We start from the raw sequence: 20,737 nt of genomic DNA, 5'->3' as shown, positions 1-20,737 counted from the left end.
ATAATCTTTACAAGTTAAAACAACATAAATACATTTTGAAGCCTAAACAAAGTGGTCAGATATAAAAGGCTAACAGTAGGCTATAAACGGACTACAGCACACCATGGTCGCGGATCAACGTCGTCACCACCAAGCTTCCTCAAACTGTATTTAAAAAACAACGTTATTTAAAAACATGCTCGCTGATTATGATATGCGCTGTGTATGAATACTTATCCACTTTTTCATGAGAAATGCAGTCCAAATGTCCTGTTTATCATGATGACGTCTAAAGTCCCCGCCAAAGGAAGTAGTCCCTTTTAGCAATTTGTTAGCAACCGCCGTTTTTAAGACACAGTGAAGGTTTAAAAAAAAAATCACAAGCGGGTTATAACTGGTGTGATTTATGTCATAGATCAAAACGTGAAAATATTTAGAGGCTTTGTTAACCACAGACCTTATTTCAGGCGATTTAGCAAAAACCCATAGGCTTTACGGCGTTGGAACCGGAAGTCCTAAAATGCTAACTCGCTTCCGGGTTTTGCCTACAAAAATGCATCATCCCTGAGGCACTCTATTTGTCAATTTCAGCTATTTTAATAACTTTTAATTGTTATTTAACTAATAACCTCACACACATTAAAAAAGCAACGCGTGCAAACACTGACAAAGAGCTTCGAAAAATGTGTCTCTCATTGCTTTGCTATCTTAATATGCTCTCCATTTTAGTTGGAGACACATATTTAAAGCCTGTACGATGTAACTAAACTACACTGTCACATTAATACATTCACGTAGGCAAAAACTTATCAGAGAGATAGACCAGATTTACTGAGCCATGGTCAAATAGCTTGAATGGCAAAGTTCCCATCGACACCCATGAGTCTGTCTTTGGGTCATAGCAGTCAAAGCCGTCTGAGTCCTCCACACTCTCGTGACTGTTAATGAAGCGGCCCCCCGTGACATAGATCTTGTCATTCACAACAGCAGCAGAGTGATGCATCTTCCTGGCCTTCATATTTTCACATTTTTCAAACCTGTTGGTTTTAACATCATAGGCTACCATCCTTCTTGTATAGCCTGTTAAATAAATAAAAAAAAGAAGTTAAATTGGCATGAAATGGAAATTGTGACCGGCTTCCCTATTGTGCTGTACACTACTGGTATAATGTTTTGGAATAATTAAAGAGTCTCTTATGCTCAACAAGGCTGCATTTATTTGATCAAAAATACAGTCCAAACACTAAAATTGTGAAATATTATTACTATAATATATAATTTAAAATAGCTTTTTTCTATTTGAATATTTCAAAATGTAATGTATTCATGGCAAAGCTGAATTTTCAGATGCTTTATTTTTGGAGTAAAGCAGCCATTACTTCAGTCTTCAGTGTCACATGACTCTTCAGAAATCGTTTTTTCGCTCAAAAACCTCTTAATTATTCTAAAATTTTACTGTAGTACATTTAATAATGTATATGTAGAAGGCGAGAATTGATCGGATTGTTGTCATTTGCTAATTGCTGCAATCCCATTTGAGTGACAGGTTGCTGGAGGAGAGGGATCTTCAATAGTACGCAATAAATTAAAAAAGAATTGTCAATAATACCAACTTGCAGTAACATTATATTTACAATACTACCAAAAAAACCCCCCAAAAAACTCCTTACCGCCTACAATGTAGATTATATCATTGATTACTGCAGCTGGTGCACTGACGTTCTTCACTGTCCTGTTTTCCATCCTATACCACAGATTCCTTCCAATGTGGTACACCTATCAAGAACAAACATCTCTTACCACTGCAAAATCATTGACATTTATTTTCTGTACAACTAAACATCCCAAAATGCCTGAAATATCAAACCTGGATCATTCGAACTGGTTTCTGCATGGCGTCTTCCCCTCCGAAGACGTATATTCTCTGGTCATGTGCGGCTACAGCTGGGTGCAGAACTGCAGTGGGCATTGGGGCCATGACCTCCCATTGGTTGAACATGGTGTCGTATCGCTCTACCCCATTGGACAGCTGTCCATCAGCCGTCAATCCACCCAGAACGAAAATGAATTGCAGGTAGGTGGAGCTCTGATGGGCGTATCGAGGCGTCAGCATTGGTTCTCCAATTCTCCACTGGTTTGTTTTCAGAGAAAGTGTGTACACGTTGTTGCTAGCTGTGCACTGCCCTTCTGCTCTCATGGTTAAGCCGCCGAGCACATAAAGGATGCTGTGCATGCAGACATAAGAGGGCCGGTAAAGGCGTAGCGGGATTTTTGCGAGACACTGCCAGCAGCGAGTCTGCTCGTCGTAGAGAAGCGCCTCACGAGACGTCCGCTCGCCGTTCTTACGACCTCCCACAACTACAAGCGCCTCCTTGCAGTTTTGCCGTCGTGGCACCGCCCAAAGGGACTCGAGATCACCAGGGCAATAAGTGCCAACAGAAAAAAGAAGACGACGAACGGATTCAATAATTTCTATGCATAATGAAGACGACTGGACTAGAGGGTCATTGGCAATAAACTGGAAAAGATATGAAGGATGGACGTGTCTCAGCCTGACGCGACGGAACAAGTCGTGGATAGTGCCACGTCTGGAGAATGGGTCGTGGTGGATCCAAGCTAGAAGAGTCTCAAATACTTGCTCCTCCTCAACGCACAGTTTGTCGTCCTCCAAGTAGCTCACCAATTCGGGTAGAGAGAGTTCGCAGAAGTCCTCGGAGACCACCACATCGGAGAAGCTCTTCACAGCCAGTTCTCTCGCTTTTTCCTGTAAGCTAGAGCAATGCAGGATTTCAGAGAGCCGGATCATGCTCAGGCAGTTGTCCGTACTGAGCTGGGTCTGCAGGAAGGTCGAGCAGGCCTCAAAAAGTCTTCCATACTGAAGCATAGATGCGGCTTGCATCAGAGGGAGAACCTGCTCCATGGTGATGCTGATGGACCCTGTGTAAACATACTCTACTATACCCATAAGAATGTCATAAGGAACACCTTGGAGGTCTATCCGGGGCTTCTGGGTCTCCAGGAAGCAGCTGCAGAACATAGCGTAGAAGTAGGGGCTGCTGGACACCAGAACATTGCGGTGACATGGGATCTCATTGCCTTCAGAGCAAAGAACAACATCAGTGAGAATCTGGTCCTTCCTCAAGGCGTTCAGCTCCAGAAGGAGGCTGGAGATCAGGTCTTTGTCTTTAAAATGTAGGACTTCTGATATTGGACCATCTAAGCTGTGAAGAAAAGACAAAACGTTTATAATCATAACAGATTTTCTTTAATTAGGATATTGGTTACCACAACGGCAATATACATTTTTCTTGTGGATATAAAAACTCTTATGGCAGCAGTTCAGATGGATTTCGTATAACCATTTCATTTTTAAAATCCAGTGATTTTATTGTTTATGCATCTTTTAGATTTTTACACACACACAGTATTACGGTATACATATGTATGTGTGTGTGAATACATGTAAAAGTATAATTGATTAATGATAATTATAAAATAAATAAAAATTATATGACTAATACAATAAACACGAGTGTAAAGTTGCATCCGTGAAACAGTCCAGCACATTTTAAAATAATCTGCAATTGCACATTTTAAGAATTCAAAGAAAATGATTCCCCATCATCATACTTTATAGCCAGACAACATTCACTTAATTAACAATTCTGCAAGTTCATCATCACTCAATTACATTAATCTTCCAAGACTAGAGCAGTGCAGTTTGCCTGAGGACTGACATATCATGACAATACACCAAAATGCCATGCAGTTATCAACAAACTACATGGGAATTGTTATGCCTGCAGTCAAAGCATCTGCTTGCAGACCTGATGTGTCAGCCATATCTTGCCTTACCTTGTCTCAGCTGATTTAAAGCACATTCTAGATAGTCCTGTAAATATCTATGTATCATCAAAACTCGAGCAGAGCTCAAACTTGTCCCTCTGTTTTCAAAAACACTTCTGAAAGTTGTTCACTTTCTGAGTTTGGCAGGTGGATGTTTATAGAGACTGGGGCGACCGCGGTATGTTATTTGTTGTTCAGAAATCCTTCGAGAGGCCTCAGTGTACATTCCAGTCTCCCTAAAAATAGAAATCTCTCTTCTCTGTCAGAACTAGAGCTAGTACCGCTAACACCTCCTCGTGGTACGCCCTCACCCCCTCTGTTTTTCCATAACACAAGTTTCTTCACTGTCTGCATAGCGTGTCGGAATTGCTCCATGCTCCACTACTTGTGTATGTTTATCGAGGCTGTAAACAACACCACTCGTGTCCAAAAGCTATTCTAAGAGCTTGACCCCCGATTTTAAACTAATCCCTTCAAAAGCCAGCATTGTGTTACTACAGCACTGTGATGATGAAGGCTCAGTACGAGGAGACATTACAACTGAAAGTTTTGAAGCCAAACATGCACAGATATAAATTAGACAGATTGGGTTATTGTTTGAACATAGTCTTGGTAATTTAGTGTTCTGCATTAAGTTGCACTGTAGGCGTATGAAGTTGCATAAAGCATTAATAAACTGTTTTAATGTTCATTAATATAGGTACAAAAACTAAAAATAAAAAGGTTATAAATAATCTTAATCTATAACTCTTATTAAATAATTTAAACCGCTTTTACAATTTTAACAATAAGATTCTCTGCATGAACTACTGAGGACCTTTAGAAAAAAAAGCGTTAGATAAACAACGCCATCTAGTGTTAGTTCCCTGTACTGGGGTGTCTTGTGACCTGAGAGGCATTATGCAATAGTTGCACCTGTGCTGTCATCTGTTTCACATGCTGTAAGCTAAAATGTTCCACAACTTCAAATAAATATGTTCTCATGTACCTTATGATAATGTGTTGTTAATACAAGCAACAAACTAACAGTCTCCACATTGGATCAAAAAAAAAAAGAAGAAAAAAAAAAATCAAACAAATAAATGTAGATTTCATATCAAGAATCATATCATCTTGTAATGGACATAGAAACATAAAACAAAACTTGATGCAGTGGCTGAGTGAAATAAAGATGCGATGAAGAAAAATTAAGAAACTGATCTGAGATTATATATTTTATATATTTTAAACATCCTGTATTACATGGTTTGATTCTGTTGGTATTATTTCACTGTCTACCCTAGCATTGCCATCAATGTACAAACCCCTGAAATTGAAAAAACAAAATGATGGAAAACTAGAATGTCAGGTTAAGAAATTCAAGGTAAACTAATTCCTGCTCCTCCCTACCCATTGTAGGGCTAGAAATGAATGGCTTGAGTAATCCCTTTGAACTTCTACCACAATACCCTTTGAAAAGATGGCAGGCAATATATTACCAACAAAATCATGAGAAATCCTATGATGTTCTGTAGCAGAGAACGTTGGGACCTTAAATTCTCCAGAACTGCCATTTATGAAAATAGCTGACTCTTTGTAGAAATCTTGATATGTAACCTGTCAGGGGAACTCATTAAAGCCCTCTTAAAGTGCCCCTATTAAGGTTCCTAATATTGTTTTGGACAAATTGGGAGTCTCCTACAACAGGTTTACATGCATGCAAGATCAAAAAAACACTTTTGTTTTCTCATAATATACATTTAATTTCACCTGTGTTCTCAATGTTTTGTAAAAGATTCGTTAGAAGCAGTTCAAAGAATCAGTCTCTCTAAACCCCTCCTTTCCGTAAACCTACACTGCCCTGATTGGTCATATGGCCCAATCCTTTGTGATTGGTCTACTGCGTGCACCGAGCACCCATTGCCATAACTGAATGACAGCTATCAATTTGCAAGACATTGTATTCAATGTATGGACAGAGAAGACAGCATCGATTTTACCGTATCAATTCGAGCCCGAGTCCGATGAAAAGAAACTGATTTGCAATCACGACTGCAGTAGGATGTTTCTCAATGGTGTCACCTTAGTTATTTATAAGACATGATAGCACTGTTATACTTTATGTAGGTGAGCCAATGGGAACTGTATCAGAATGCCAAGCGAAGCTGAAAACCTCTAACATAAGATAAACATTTAGGCCAGATGTGAACACAGACTTTTTCGTCATAAATATTAACAAAGTAAAAAATGGCTATATCATTGTTTGACATTACAATGAGTGTTTACTGTTTACAGAGAAAATATTTCAACTAGTTAGCACAGACTAGCATCTTAAAATCCAATTACAATACAGATAGAACTCCACTCTACTTTAATAATAAAAACGCAGAGGGAAAAAACTGTTTGTTTTGTATGTTGTAAAGTCCCACGTTAGCCGAGCACAAACGTGAATAGCTGATAACGCATTACACTTTTAAACAAAAGTCGTGCTCCATCCTTGATCATTACTCCAAGTAATAAGACAGACAAGCTGCATTAATCGACACATTTTTAGACAATATTGGACCCATATCTGAATAGCAGAACTACAGAAACGTGAGTTAACCGGTTAACAGGAGACAGATTAGGATCTACGTTATACAACATATAAAACTATGAATTTTGAACGATCCCTAGAAAATATAAACATCAATTAGTAATCATGCATAGGAATCCTGCGTTAAACTCCCCGAGGTTTGAGAAGCAGTCATCAGTAAAATGACGGGAACACAACAAAAGATTGTACTGCTGTGGTATTGTTGAAAAAATGAATTTTCCCTGGCGTCCGTGTGCGCAATAAGTGGGCGGACAATATGCTAATGTTTCATTGTGACGTCAATCGGGATTCGTTTTACAAACGACTTGTTTAATTGACTCTGAGTCCACTCTTACTTTTGAGAGACAATAACTTTATATACGGTGCACTTTCAGATTTAAAACTTTGCAGGAAGTTTTCATTCACTTAGAGCCATGTTACACACTACATGAATGGTCCATAATAGAGGCACTATAAAGCCTATAGATACTTTACCTATCTTGTGAGGTACAAAGCAATGCTAAGATCATCTCTGTTCTACAACATCCACATGTTTTACTGTGAGTCTGTGTGTCTGCATTTGTTAATTATCTCATGCTAAGCACTCAATTCCAAAGCGCCTGTGCCTCAGGGAGAGCATCCTCACTGATTAACCCTGCTTATCACTGCATGAGGAAATGAAGGGTAAATAACAGTCACACCAAGAGATGGAGAGTTATGACCTCTAGACTAGATTTTCCAAAAATCTTCTGCCATTTGTATTCCTCACTACTATTACTATATATAAATATATTATATTAATTACATTGCTATACTATTATATTATAAATAAATAAAAAATATTAACTAAATTATATTGTATTATAATTATATAAAATATATTAATATTTTTAAATAATGTAATGAATTATTTTATAGCTTAGAATATACCTTTATATGATATTTCATTTCTTATTCATATAATCTACATGTAAAAGAGCTGCATTTTGTTTATATGTGTGTCACTCCTGCATGTTCTATGAACAAAACCTTTGTACATTACAATAATTGACACTAACCAAAACAGCGCCTATTCATTACAAATTTCTCTTTGCCATGCATTATGAGAAGAGCGAAAAGTAGTCGTAATAAAAAGAAACATGGGTTTTTCGATATATTAAGGCACAACGTCTGATGCATTTTGAAGAGCACTTTCATCTTTTGGTTCCCATTATGGACTCCTTTGTAATTCTCCTCAAATGCTGCAACAGACATTTCAAAAAAACAAGAGCCTCTCTCTACAGCACAAAAGACTATATTTGCATTTTTTTTTTTTTTTTTTTTTTTTGTGAAACATTTATTTGGGTAGATTCTTGCAACAAGTGCTTGTTGCTCTACAATATTATCATATTCGTTGATGCACTGATAGAGTTGCAATGCAAAATGCAATATGTCCATTAGGAATTGCAGGCTGACCTCTAAAAGATCAGTATGACAGTGATATATTACACAGTTTGCTTCGCTCATGCAGAAATTTAAGGGAACATAACAAATAGTGAGATAGCAAATTGGGTCATGTGTCAGATCTGAATGACCTACTTCTTCCGGCCTTTTTTTTTTTTTTTTGATAAGGCCTAGAGAGAATGTTCCACTTTCCGAGTGGTGGCAAAAGTTCTGATCACCATCACCACACAGCAAATACTAAAGCTTTTTCTTCGAAGTTCAGAGCAAACAAAGCAGCTGTTATGTAATCAGCAATCCAGTATGGGCATTTTACAGTGTTAACAAATGCAAGAATGAGAATTTCAAAGAAAATCCTTGTGAAATGAAGCAAACTACTTTTACATTGTCATTACACTAATACTAACATACACACATATATTAGCAATTAATATCTTGATTTGATTTCAGACCAGAATGTAATCTTAGATTTAGAGAATGTGAACATAAAAAATTTTGTTAAACATATTTCTCTAATATCTTAAATGCATACATTAAAAGCTCTAAAAAATTCATTTTGTAAATAAAGAGACCCTACCACCTCTTTGCAGCCCCCTGGGGTGTCCCTGGACCCCAGTTTGAAAGGCTCTGGTCTACAGGAACACTATTTTAGGCCTGCTGGCATATTACTGTGTGACATGAGAGCTAAAATGTCATGTTCCTCTAGAGGTCAGTGCAGCTCAAATGATACTTATGAACTCACTGAGAAAAAATACGTCCTAATAGTCATCACACATGTTGGGTATTATGATTAGACAAATAAATGTTTCACTGCACTCAATATTAGTGATCACTAAACTAGCTTACCTAAAAGTGGTTTCATGATTTTTTTTTAAAGCTAATCCACAGTGTATTACAGGACAACACACAGCTCTATTAATTTCAGAAAAACAAATATCAGTGGGACAATGGAACTGCAGATAACAGAGTTGCGTTCAATAACATTACATACCTTTGTCATTTTCACCTCAACTTTTTGTCACCTGACAATGTTCTCTGCCTTCTTTTCATTTCTCTCTCTGCAGCCAGTCCAGGCTTTTGGTAGGCTTCATTGGCATGACACAAACAGACACACACCATGCACCTTCAGCAATAATACACCTTTGATGGAGTGCAGTTGCCTTTGGAAACCTAGAGAGAGAAAGAGGGATCTTAAGGGGCTTACTATTAGCTGCTTAAAATTCTTCTGATGTAACCAGTGCATAGCCACTGGAAACAAAAACATAAGACACATTCCCACTAGTTTGGCACTTTCACCCTATTTTGTTTACTCTTGGTGGTGTTGTGTTCTAGACGTCTTTTTTTAACAGTTGAGGAAACTAAATAATGAGTTCTTTCACTGAGCGAGTCAGTGTGAAGGCAACGCTGTTTATCTTTATATCCTCAGCGGTGGCAGACAGCTTCATACGGTGTCACAGGCATACTGACACAAGGTGCCTTGGCATTCAAAATGGCCCGAGTACAGGCTCTCGGGTGAAGGAAACTTAAAAAAATGTCTTTGTAGAGTTCGAACACTCAGAGGAATTCCTGTGGTTTTGTCAGACCAATACTGAAATGTCAGGTGGTTGAAATTCCTCTGTTTACTCACCAGGATGGAGATGAGGGGTGTGTGGATCTTTTTAACATAAGGCTTCAGTGAAATGTCACTCTGAAGATTGATTGCTGAATCATAAAGCAGTGTCTTTTGTAGGCTACACAATTAACATAAAAATGTTAAAGTACATCTGTTTTTGGCACATATAGAAATCATTATATAAGCACAATATGAAATTTAATATTAATGCTTAAATATTGAGGGAGCAGGTGTGTCTGGTCTGAAGAGACTGTGAGGAGGCTGAAGGAATTTTTTTTTTTTTTTTTGATGTGGCACTGGGAGATGGACGCTTGGCTTGTAACTGGTATAACTGGTGATATGCCTCACGGCGACAGCCAGATATCTCCACACTAGAGTGAGCAAATATACGGCTGACTCACTGGCCAGCTGTTACGTTAGGTAATTAAGAGCTGAGGCACGCTTCTGGGCAAGAGAAACCCCTGCACTGGGGATGATGGACTGACAGCCAGAGGCTAGCTGTTTGGCAATCCACAACACAGGACAAAACACTGCAGACCCTCCTGCCCTGGACTGGATACCACAAGCTGAAGTACATCATGGGAGACGCCTCTGAAGATGCTGCCACTGTATTCAAAGTGAAGGATGCAATAAAGGACTTTATTCAGGGTAGACGCCATTATATAATTTTTCACAGATGCAAACAGATGTACAGTACTGTTAATTCAAATTCTTGTACCGTCTTAATTTCTCATATCATGACCAATTTTTCATCAGTAATTTTACGATTTGCATTTTTTAAATTTTTGCAATAAATATTTAAGTGCTTAATTTTGATATAATGATTTTATATCAAAATTTAATGATAAAATATATTTGTAATGTCTAAATATAATAACATAATATATAATGACAGTATATTGTTGATGCACTGTCCACTAAAAACAGCAATCAAAAAGCTGTTGGTTACAGTACCTCTTCACAAAAAAGTAGGGCAACATAATTGCTATATACTTCCTAATATACTTCCATATATATATTGTGAAAAACAGTACTCCAAAAGTATTTATGAATACACAGTATTCGGAAAAACAGTAGGCGAAAAGTCCCTTGATGACCTACTACTTCCGCCGAGATTCTTAAGTGCGCATTTGATGGACACTTTACTATCCCGTGAGGCCACGGGAGAGAATTTATGAATGCAAGTGAAGCGACGCAACTGATGCAACTGGTACATCATGTGACAGTAGCAACATGGCGGATGTAGTACATCCAAAGACTATAGAATAACAGTAAAGTCATCGGTAAAGTCATTGCGTCACTGCAGCGGCCGTTAGAAGCTCCGGTTCCTCTAGAAACAGTCAGACTTGCACCTCCGAAATGAGACAAGAGACACGCACTTTAGGACTGCGCATGCGCATTAGCTTGATCAAATCTGAAAAATACAGTTTTTTTTTTGTCATGATTCAAGCGTTTAGAAACAAAATTTGTGAGACAGTTGTCAGATTTCATTGGTGATTTCAAATATGAAATTTAATCGAAAGCTTGGCAAACAGCTTTGTAGAATTTGATGTTTCCCCATTCAAAGAGTCAGGAGCTGCACTTGCATGCCCGAGAGGCATTTCAAAGATGGCCACCGAGTGAAATGACTTGTCTTAAAGAGACTTTGGAATTTTTCATTCTACTTAGGAACGTACTTTTTAAAGTATGCGAAGTAAATTCAAATTCAAATGTAGTACCTACTCAGATAATAAACGATTTTGGATGCAGTTAGCTACACCAGACATGAGCAGCGCGATGCGACGCTTTGACCAGTCTTGACAGCTTCAAGCCTGGTTTACGGTACATTCACACAGGCCGTTGGCATGGACGCTTGACAGAGGGCGTCTCCAAAGCTTGGTACTGACGTGACCATCAAAGTGACAACAGCCAGTCACATTACTTCCAGCTAGCTTACATGCTATGCTATGCTATGTTAACGGTCATTCAATGCTAAACTGTGTACACGCCTGCGTTGTATCACTGTCACTCAGTGATAAACAGGAGTACACGCCTGCTGCATTTTTCAATTTCTGCCACAAGCATCACCGTTGATGTGGTGCAAAGGAACCCACAATTCAGTTCAGCAATGCATGACGTCACTGGCATTGCTTGCGACAGAAGTTGAAAAAATTTCAACTTTTCAAGCACACTGTAAAACCCAGTAAGTTCAGAATACTCAAAACATTTGAGGAAACTTATTACCTCAAAACATTTAAGTAAACTAACAAATTTTTTAAAAGTTGGTAGAACTTAAATTTTTTGTGACAAGTGGGGCGGGGCTGAGAGCCATGGAAGCGGATCAAGGCCAGTGTGGTGCACAGGTGTCTCTCACTAACAATCCCGTCACCAGCATCCCTTTTTCCCAACTCATCATAATGTTAATTACATACAGTTAATTTACATAAACATCACATTTAGATCTTGGTTAAATGTTACATAGCAAATATCACATGCTATTATAACTATCAGAGAGACTGTCATTACATACTTGCATATATGTAATCAAACAACATATGTGGTCTTAAATGTTTTGCAGCTCATCCTCAACCTAACCACAGGCTCTACTCTTCACCACAGTGGTAACCCTACAAAACTAACATAACAGAACCCCCCTGAATCCCAAAATTACACAACATTAACCCTCTGGGGTCTGATGATTTTTGGGGCTTGGAGAAGTTTTGACATGCCCTGACATTTGTGCTTTTTTCAGTTGTTCATAAACATATAAATGACAAAAGTGTCATTACACTGTATTCAGCACAAACTAGGCTACCATAATATGTGAGGAACATGTATGTACATGTTTGTGTTTTTGAAGGAATAATGTTTATGCGTGGTTATTGAAAAAACAAAAAACTTAAGTCACTGAAATAAAGCCAAAAAATATATATTAAATCTGTGTTCACAAGACTTCTGGGTATTGGAGGTTGTAGACTAGAGTTTTTGCTTCAGAATGATGTAAAAATTATTCTGCCTGCTTGTTCATATAAAACAATAGAGAGATTTAAATTTTCTAAAACATCTTTGGTCAAGAAACACAGTATGCGTGGAGGCGTGAATCATCATGAATGATGGGTGCATAATTGCATAATAATGACCTGAAATGACTTGCATAATAATGAGCTCTTTCAGTCAGGTAGGCTGTGAAAAAAACTGTGAGACAGGCTATGTGAGACATTGATCATGTCTCAAGCTCATCATGTATATCAAACATACAGAAAAAACAGCAATACTGTGAAATATTATTACAATTTAAAATAATGGTATTCTATTATATACTTTAAAATATAATGTATTTCTGTGATGCAAAGTGTGAATAATTATGCTACCTCTATGGCATTTCATATAGCCTTTTAGCTTAAAAGCATGCACATTTTGAGAAATATTGATGGATTCTCATATGTTTATGTCAATTTTCTATACAGAGGAGTAATATTCAATATTTATTGTCATCACTATGAACGCTGGATACTGTGTTTTCAATTCATACTTGCAGCCGGAGGGCGCTCTGTACACCTTTAGTCCACAAATTCATCTAAAGAAGCAACCATGTGACTCTCCAGGAACTAACAGAGGCCAGAGATCACTATAACATCCAGATAAACACTTTTCAAGATAATAAATACACGATTGAGACGATGTATGCATGTATTGACTCAGAATTTGCGTCTGAATAGCGCTCGCTCCGTAGGCGTGGCCGCATTAGTGGGTAATGAGCTGAATCACGGACTTCTGACATGGCTCTCTTTTCATACAGATTACATAAACACAGAATTTTTGTTTTCGATTTGACTTACACGATTTCTGACATACACGAAAACCTGACATTTCAACGTTTCTTTAGACACAAGTCTAATTTTTTTGTCATTAGTATTCACTAAGTTACAGTTCATTTTCTGAGAACTATCAGATTGGAGTTCGTTCAGAGGGAGACGAGAGATCACGCATCATGTTAGTTTTCTTTATTTTACAAAAAGCACAACATTTTGTTTTTACTCTGAGTGTACACATATAAAAGAAGATATTCCACAGATTAAAATGGTGTATAGCTCATAATTGTATGTGCAACATTGATGGATTATTTTGAGTCTCTTTCACACTGGTTAGAAAAAAAAAGCAGTGATCACGCCGGCATGACCGCCGACCCGAGGGAGTTAAACATTAACTTATATCTCCATATGTTAATATTGTGCAAAAACACACAAAATAACACTTAATTTCAACAGTTATTTATATGGTCTGATGCAAAGCATGCTGGGAATTAGAAATCTGCTGCAGCTCAACTCAATCATATTAAGTTCAGCTTACTACAATGAAATTTTGAGTTCATGCAACTTTTTCCTATTAAGTACAATGAACTTTCATTATTATTTGAGTGAAACAAACTCATTTAATTTAATTAATTTCACTGTTCGGTTTTACAGTGCACCAAAGCAGGCGTGTGCTCTGTTTATCATTGAATGACAGCTAGCATAGCATGGAAAGTAAGCTGGAAGTAATGTGATTGGCTGTTGTCATTTTAAAAAAAGATTAATATACATTTCTAATGCTATACTTTGTGTTATATTACCTTGGCAGTTAATTACACAAAACCAATTAACACTACTGCAGGGGTGCTTCTAATATAACGGCTGAGGGAGTGACGACAATTTTCACATCATTCTCTCTGCTGTAATCAGTCTCTCTATATGTTCCCCTCTTTTGGAAGTCACGGAAATGCTATCATGATTGTTTTTTTCTTTTGCTATTGGAGCAAATGGGAGAACAAAAATTATATTTGCTGTTTTCGCCGCTATAGAAGTTTACTCAATATTACAGCACTTCTGAGAACCCTGGAAATGTAAAAAGGGTCCATTATATCGCACCCTTTGTATAATAAGCAATTCAAGATTTAAGATTTTAAAGAACTAACATGTAGTATATCTGTAGTAGCCTACTCTATAGTATTGCGTCATCATGATGTCTGAAAATGTCAGCTAGTTTGAGTTTAAAGTTCAGGTGTGTCACATAAGACACTAAGTCAATAAAAACCTGTTGACTTGGATCCACTCCCGTATTTGACGTCTTTATGTTTATATATATTATAAAATATAGCATCTGGGCATAAAGTAATCTTTAAACTGTAGACTCGCAGTGTGTTTAGTTAATTGAAAAACGTAAATCGGCTTCCAGTGTAATTGTGCGCTGTTTCTTTAACTGACCGTGCCTGGAGTAAACATTACCGTGCTCGCTACTATTTTACAAAGAGCGCGCCTACTGCCTCTACCAGAACTTCAAAGAGCCTTGGGCATTATCCATTACGCGGAAAGAGAGGAAATAACTCAGCAAAAGAACATTTCTTCACAGAAGACGTTAACAGCAGGACTCCCCGTGCGTTCACCTCAGTGTCCGATGGGCTTCCCCTGTCTGCGGTTCACACCAGGAAGTGAGCAGGTGAGACACACCTGTTCGGAAACGTAGACTGAAACTAAACATTTCTAACGGCTTGCAAACAGTTCGGTTATCTGTATGATATGCCAAAACGCACGTCACGTAATTACTCAAAACAGCTATTCGCTGATAAAAAGAAGACATGGCTTAGACCTGAACTGGGCTCCAAAGCCGGATTACGTGTTGCGTTTTTGAAATCCCGAACTATACAGGTGGGACGCGAAATTGTTCACACGAGTTTCGGACATTGTTATGGGGAATCAAGTGGAGAAACTTACCCATTTGAATTACAATGAATTACCCACGACTGACCCTAATGGATTCGACCCAGAGGACGACACTCCACGGATCGGTGTGTCTTACATTTTCTCCACGGATGACGACGAGCAAGAGGACAACATCGATGAGACAGAAAAAGAAGATGTCAAACATTACGACTGCCGCAATGAATTAGAATGCGCGGTATATTATCGCGACGAGTGTATATACGAAAGGAGTAGCAGGTTCGGCGAAGTGGGAACGCTGTCGTGTGAGAACTTACCGAATAAGTGCAACCCCGGTGACCTGGTGGAGTTTGTGGCTATCGGCCAGTACCCGCACTGGGCGGTATGTGTTGGCGACCTACAGGTAGTTCATTTGCACAGAAACGAGATTAAATGCGACTTTCTTTTTGACGCAAGTCAAGGTAAAAGGGGCAGAATTGTAAACGACCTGTATAAGTTCCGCGCGCTGAGCCCGGATGTTGTGGTGCAGAATGCCATGGAGCAAGTGGGGATGAAAGAGCGAGATATTTGCTGGAAGAACTCAGAATGCTTCGCTGCCTGGTGCAGGTTTGGCAAACGCGAATTTAAAATTGGAGGGGAGATTCGAATTGGAAAGCAGCCGTACAAAATGAAACTGCAACTGTCTGAAAAGAAAAGTCACGTTTTGGACTTTCAAAGTTTAGAGGATTTGATCATGGAAAAGAGGAGAAACGACCAAATGGGAAGGGAAGCCGTCATACAGGAACTGGAGAATCATTTAAATGGCACAGAAGACACTGAGAATGATTACAATTGTAACTGATGGATCAAACAGGGAGATTCTCTAGTGGGCAAACAGCCTCATCAAGGAGGATATGGGCTTTATTTGTAATCACCTCAAGTACTGCGGCAGTGTTGCAATTTCATTGGTTTCTCAAGAGTGTTTTCTGTCAGCAGCACTTTTATAAAATGGACAACTTCAGCTTGTTAGCAATGATAATCCTGGTGTTTTTGTATTAAGGACATGATCATTCCCTCACTTTGCTGTATTCACATCCAAGGGAACTCACAATGAAAGCCTTTCCATTTCACCTTCTAATGATCTCATTCATAGAATTTTATTTTGAGGACCTTGTATGTATTCTCTTGACAATATTCAATTATTCAATAAAGTCTGAGTATTTTTTACTTAAGCATGGTTTTGTTCTTCAACATAGGATTGTAATCACTAAAAACTTTGTTATTCAGCTTCATTTGCCTCAACATGTACATATAAACCTATATTTTTGCTACAGTATATTAAAGCCTCTGTTATTCATTCATACATACACAGAGAAGATATTTTCATTTTATATGTATTTCCACGTTCAGTTGAGATGAACTGTTCCATTTGATGGATGGAACTCTTTTTTTTTTTCCAGTCTGTTGATGGAGCTTTTTCTGTCCAGAGTTGATTTCTAATTCCATCATATTTATTTCATGAGTATCCAAACGTTTAATGATGAAAAACACCCCAAAGGGAAAAAGTAAACATTCATTTTATGAATATGATTAAAATTGCTTAAGTAATAACCAAGAGTTTAAAATGGTCAGAGGAAAGGACTTATAAAACTTATAAAATATATTTATAAGGACTTATAAATTATATTTTGCTTTCCCTGTGATTTTCATTATATTTTGCATATATCTTTTTGAATGATGCCGCATAATGAAGGTATAAACAGCATTACACTATGACAGTATTAGAAAACTGAATACTGGACATTGTGACCATCAAGTTTTGGGTTAGCAGAAACTAATCATTCTTACTCTCTTCTCTGACTTTTATGTTCATGGTGCTTGTGCCTTTTGTTGTCTCATTAGGGATTTCATATAAATCTGTTCAGTATGGAAAAAAGGGGGCATAACAAGAGAGAAATATGTGGTCTCTGAGTTTCTGATGTGTTTTTGTTTCATGATACCAGACTTTAGATGCCCCTGGTTAGCAGTATGCGAGATAATAATGCCTAAAGAAGGTTTTGTTTAGCCAAAGAAGAGAGGATTTGTACACATCTGCTGGAGAAGTTGACTGCGCTTTCAAGATAAGATGTACAGATGCTCAGAAAAGATAATGCTGCTTTTTGAAGTGTTTCAAACTAAAAGTCTTAATTAGATTTAAGTCTCAATTTAAACTAATTTCTCATCTAATTTAAGATACTGACTGATTACACTCAGATTTAAGCATAAAATCGCATGTTTGAACCCAACGTTGATCAAATAACAGTGCTGATTTAGACAAATAATTAGGCTGTGATCTTATCAGTATATTACTTGTGTTATCATTGGCTCAATATGCCTGTAAATGTGTGAGATGCTCCACAGGTCACACAAAAGAGGCTCAACTATAAAATAGCTTTTTTAAAAGAGTCTTTGCAGCTAGATTGACAATCATCTCCAAATCCTCTGAGAAGAGCCACATAACGCTGTCCTCCACAGTACATCAAACAGTACTGGGCCACACTGCTGTCTTCTGTGCAATGATTTTATGGACTACAAAATGTGAACAAACTGCCCTTCTTGTTCAGCAGGATAAGGTTTTCTGTACAAGACAGGACAGGATGCTAAATGATAACTGATTTTTCTTTATAAATGTTGTTTTCACATCATAGTACTGTTTATATTATATTTAGTAGTAAGTTACATATGCATTTACTGGTCAGAACGAGTCTATATCTTTACTCTGTTATAATGCGTTATCTTTCTAATCCGTTCTCTTTGCCAGGGTTTGTTGGGTAAGTCGGACTGTGGTTCTGACTCTCATACCACCCCTCACTTCCATGGAAACGTTGAGACTGTTTACACTAGAAGGTCTGGTGATAGTAAAAATTGTCTGAATTCCAGGGAGAGAAAAATAGAGCAATCCATTCACTAACCTGCTGCTCCTCTTCTAAACTGCTATAGCAAGAGGCAAACATGATCAAATATTTCATTTTTATAGTATAATAACAGCATTTCTGTATATATATATATATAAAATCTCACACACCTCTTTATTTCAATTGTTAATTCTATCCTATTTGTTGTATATAGCACACCTGTACATACAACATTTTGTTATATTCTGTATCTTATTCAGATATCTTTTTTTATTTCACTATCTGTGTACTGTTGTTGTCTCTGTGCACTGGAAGCTTCTTTTTCCACCAAAACAAATTCCTTTTGTGTGCAAACATACTTGGCAATAAATCTTTCCGATTCTGATTCTGCTATATTTTTAATAATATAATGGCCAATTTAACAACAGTCATAAAAATGATCTCCAAAGCTCCAGTGTTAAGATCTCCTCTCAAATGAGATAACTGGAGATACTTAAGACCACATAACTCACAATTATTTACAGCTCTTTGATTTGATAGCTATGAATTCTCTTGATACTAATCCAGTTTTAATTTGCTGCTCATTCTCTGAAGTTCAAATGGATAATGTGAATTTAAATCGCTGCATAGAATGAAAAGATCCATTTCAATAACATTATGCTAATTTGGTAAAAATGCCCCTTTCATGGAAAAAAAGGCTAATGAAGAGGAATAATAAGCTGTATTGTCCTGATGATTTTTTTCCCAATCTATAATTCCATTGCTGATGAGGGTTTAAACTCCTGTTTATGAAAGGAGTGTTTCAGGTTCACCTGACTAAAATTGCTGTAATCCTGCAGAATTTGGTGACCATGCAGATTAAGACTAAAGTAAACTTTTTCATCACATTATTGGCCTCACACAAGCAGGTGTGCACTACGCAAAATTTGCTGGGCTAACAACCAATGGAAATAAAGCATTTTTCTTAGAAATATATTTTATTTCCAAGAAAATATATTTTTATTTCCAAGGAAATATATTTTAAATACATTATTTCTTGGAAATATACTAATAATTCTATTAGTTCAGTAAAAAGTACACTTTGAATGTCAATCAATCATTTGTATTTAACATGATGTTAGTTCTGTTGGTATAAGGTAACTTTCAGATTTCAGTTTCGAATGATGATATTTCTCAGAAAGTGCTAAAACATGCAGCAGACACATGTAGGCCTAAATAAGTCTTTCATTTCCAGGGAAGGAGATTATTCCAGTGCAACAAAGCAACATCTCCCAGCTGTGCAACATGTTATTGCAATTTATTGTGAGACTAATTACATGGGATCATTACACTCCCAACAGCAATCAAAACTCTCTCCCTCAAGTAAAAGACAGATTAAAATCTTTATATATTTTATCATTGGCATGGTAAAGGAATAGTGAAATGGAAAGAATTATTTCCACTTAGCTAGTAAGGAATTGTGAGAGATGGTGGAATAAAATGATGGAATAAAATGCATCGAAGCACTGGTCTGAGGTATATTAACTAAAACTGAGAAAAAGCAGACTTGGCTTTTAGAAGAAATTAATAACTAAAAATAATAAAATAAACAGAAATTTGACCATTCTGGTTTTGGGTTCACATGGTTTACAAAATGGTAATTTTCCTCAGTACAGATAAGGATAGTCTGACTTTTATCTGGTTAGGTTGGGTACAATAAGAGGAACAAGAGGAAGTACAACACCCTTCCTGGTATCGTTCTGAGAATGCTTCAGGCATTTGTTGGGAATAGCTGGGAAAACACAGGGACACAGTAGAGACAACACCATAAAGCCCTACCTAAAAATAGGATTTATGTAAATAAGCCATTGTGTTGATTTCACTTTAATATGTTTTTTGCATAATTTAAATTCACAATCTCTATATATTTAAGTGAGCATTTAATTTTGGACAGGCTGTAAGGCCCACAAGAAGAATGGATTATGAAAAACAGTCATCAATCACAGCGACTCCATTCATATCATCATTAAAAAAAAAGAGATTACCTGGAGACACACAATCAATTATTTGTTAATGAACAGAACCAAGGCTCCTCCTTTATTCCAGCAAGCACAACATTCTGTTCCAGGAAACATCTTATCAGAAGAGCCGTACAGCTTCCAGGATTTCCTTGGCCAAAGAACACTTTCTGTACCAGTCAAAGCCATTCTCTCGAGAGCGTTCTGCCATAATGTATCTGGAGTTTTCAGAACGTCAAGGCCAGAGTAGAAAACACTTCATTATGTGTTCTACGAGTGCTTAAACTAACTTTTACTTCTAAAAATACAACACAATCCTATGACTTGCCATTGACGAAGGCCATCTGTCTGGGACTGACGCAATGCTGAGTCATGATGAAACCTCAGCTATTCTTTCATGACATGATATCCATGGCCTGCTGCACAAGCATCAGATGAAGTTTTAAATCCATCGCTCTTTTTTCTACTGCCACTGACATTCATCCTTCCCTTTTGTGTCATATCCTGAATCTTCTCTAATCCCATATTTGCCAGAGCACAGCCAGCCATTCAGCTCCTGTGCTTCTTGTCTGGCTAATTTGTGGCCAGTCACTGGTGAGCCATTGATGTGCCCCCATGATGTAGAGCAACAGAGGCAGTGAATGACGCTCATTATGACTAGGTCTTAATACCCTCAATGAAGGAGGGTGTCGGAACCATCCAGCGTGCTGAAGAACTCGGTCTCAGCCTCAGTTCACACAGTATACAGCAGAAAGAAGTAT

At 37.5% G+C, this 20,737-nt stretch overlaps 2 protein-coding genes across 3 annotated transcripts; one reads left to right on the top strand and one right to left on the bottom strand.

The window, feature by feature from the left end:
• Positions 1 to 463: 463 nt before the first annotated feature.
• Positions 464 to 15,560, bottom strand: klhl38b (kelch-like family member 38b). 2 transcript variants are annotated; one of them, XM_048152750.1, is made up of 5 exons: positions 15,424 to 15,560; positions 8,811 to 8,989; positions 1,847 to 3,200; positions 1,650 to 1,755; positions 464 to 1,059 (listed from the first exon to the last, which is right to left on the bottom strand). In XM_048152750.1, the coding sequence occupies exons 3-5, from the start codon at positions 3,014 to 3,016 to the stop codon at positions 770 to 772; spliced, it is 1,566 nt and encodes a 521-aa protein (XP_048008707.1). In that variant the 5' UTR covers positions 3,017 to 3,200; positions 8,811 to 8,989; positions 15,424 to 15,560; the 3' UTR covers positions 464 to 769. The 2 variants fall into 2 exon arrangements, with proteins under 2 accessions (XP_048008707.1, XP_048008706.1); XM_048152749.1 differs by lacking the exons at positions 8,811 to 8,989; positions 15,424 to 15,560 and adding an exon at positions 3,835 to 4,079.
• lratd2b (LRAT domain containing 2b) lies at positions 14,535 to 16,317 on the top strand. Its single transcript, XM_048152751.1, has one exon. The coding sequence runs from the start codon at positions 15,135 to 15,137 to the stop codon at positions 15,945 to 15,947; it is 813 nt and encodes a 270-aa protein (XP_048008708.1). The 5' UTR covers positions 14,535 to 15,134; the 3' UTR covers positions 15,948 to 16,317.
• The last annotated feature ends 4,420 nt before the right edge of the window (positions 16,318 to 20,737 follow it).

The sequence above is a fragment of the Megalobrama amblycephala genome, linkage group LG13, assembly GCF_018812025.1.
Source record: "Megalobrama amblycephala isolate DHTTF-2021 linkage group LG13, ASM1881202v1, whole genome shotgun sequence".
In the NCBI taxonomy this organism is placed as follows: Eukaryota; Metazoa; Chordata; class Actinopteri; order Cypriniformes; family Xenocyprididae; genus Megalobrama; species Megalobrama amblycephala.
This window is presented reverse-complemented; position numbering and strand designations above follow the sequence as displayed.

Coding starts and splice junctions, on each gene's coding strand:
- klhl38b (XM_048152749.1), bottom strand. CDS start 3,860: ATGTGCTTTAAATCAGCTGAGACAAG. Junction 1,756..1,846: donor AACCAGTTCGAATGATCCAG/GTTTGATATTTC, acceptor TGTTCTTGATAG/GTGTACCACATTGGAAGGAA. Junction 1,060..1,649: donor TATAATCTACATTGTAGGCG/GTAAGGAGTTTT, acceptor TTTATTTAACAG/GCTATACAAGAAGGATGGTA.
- lratd2b (XM_048152751.1), top strand. CDS start 15,135: ATGGGGAATCAAGTGGAGAAACTTACCCATTTGAATTACAATGAATTA.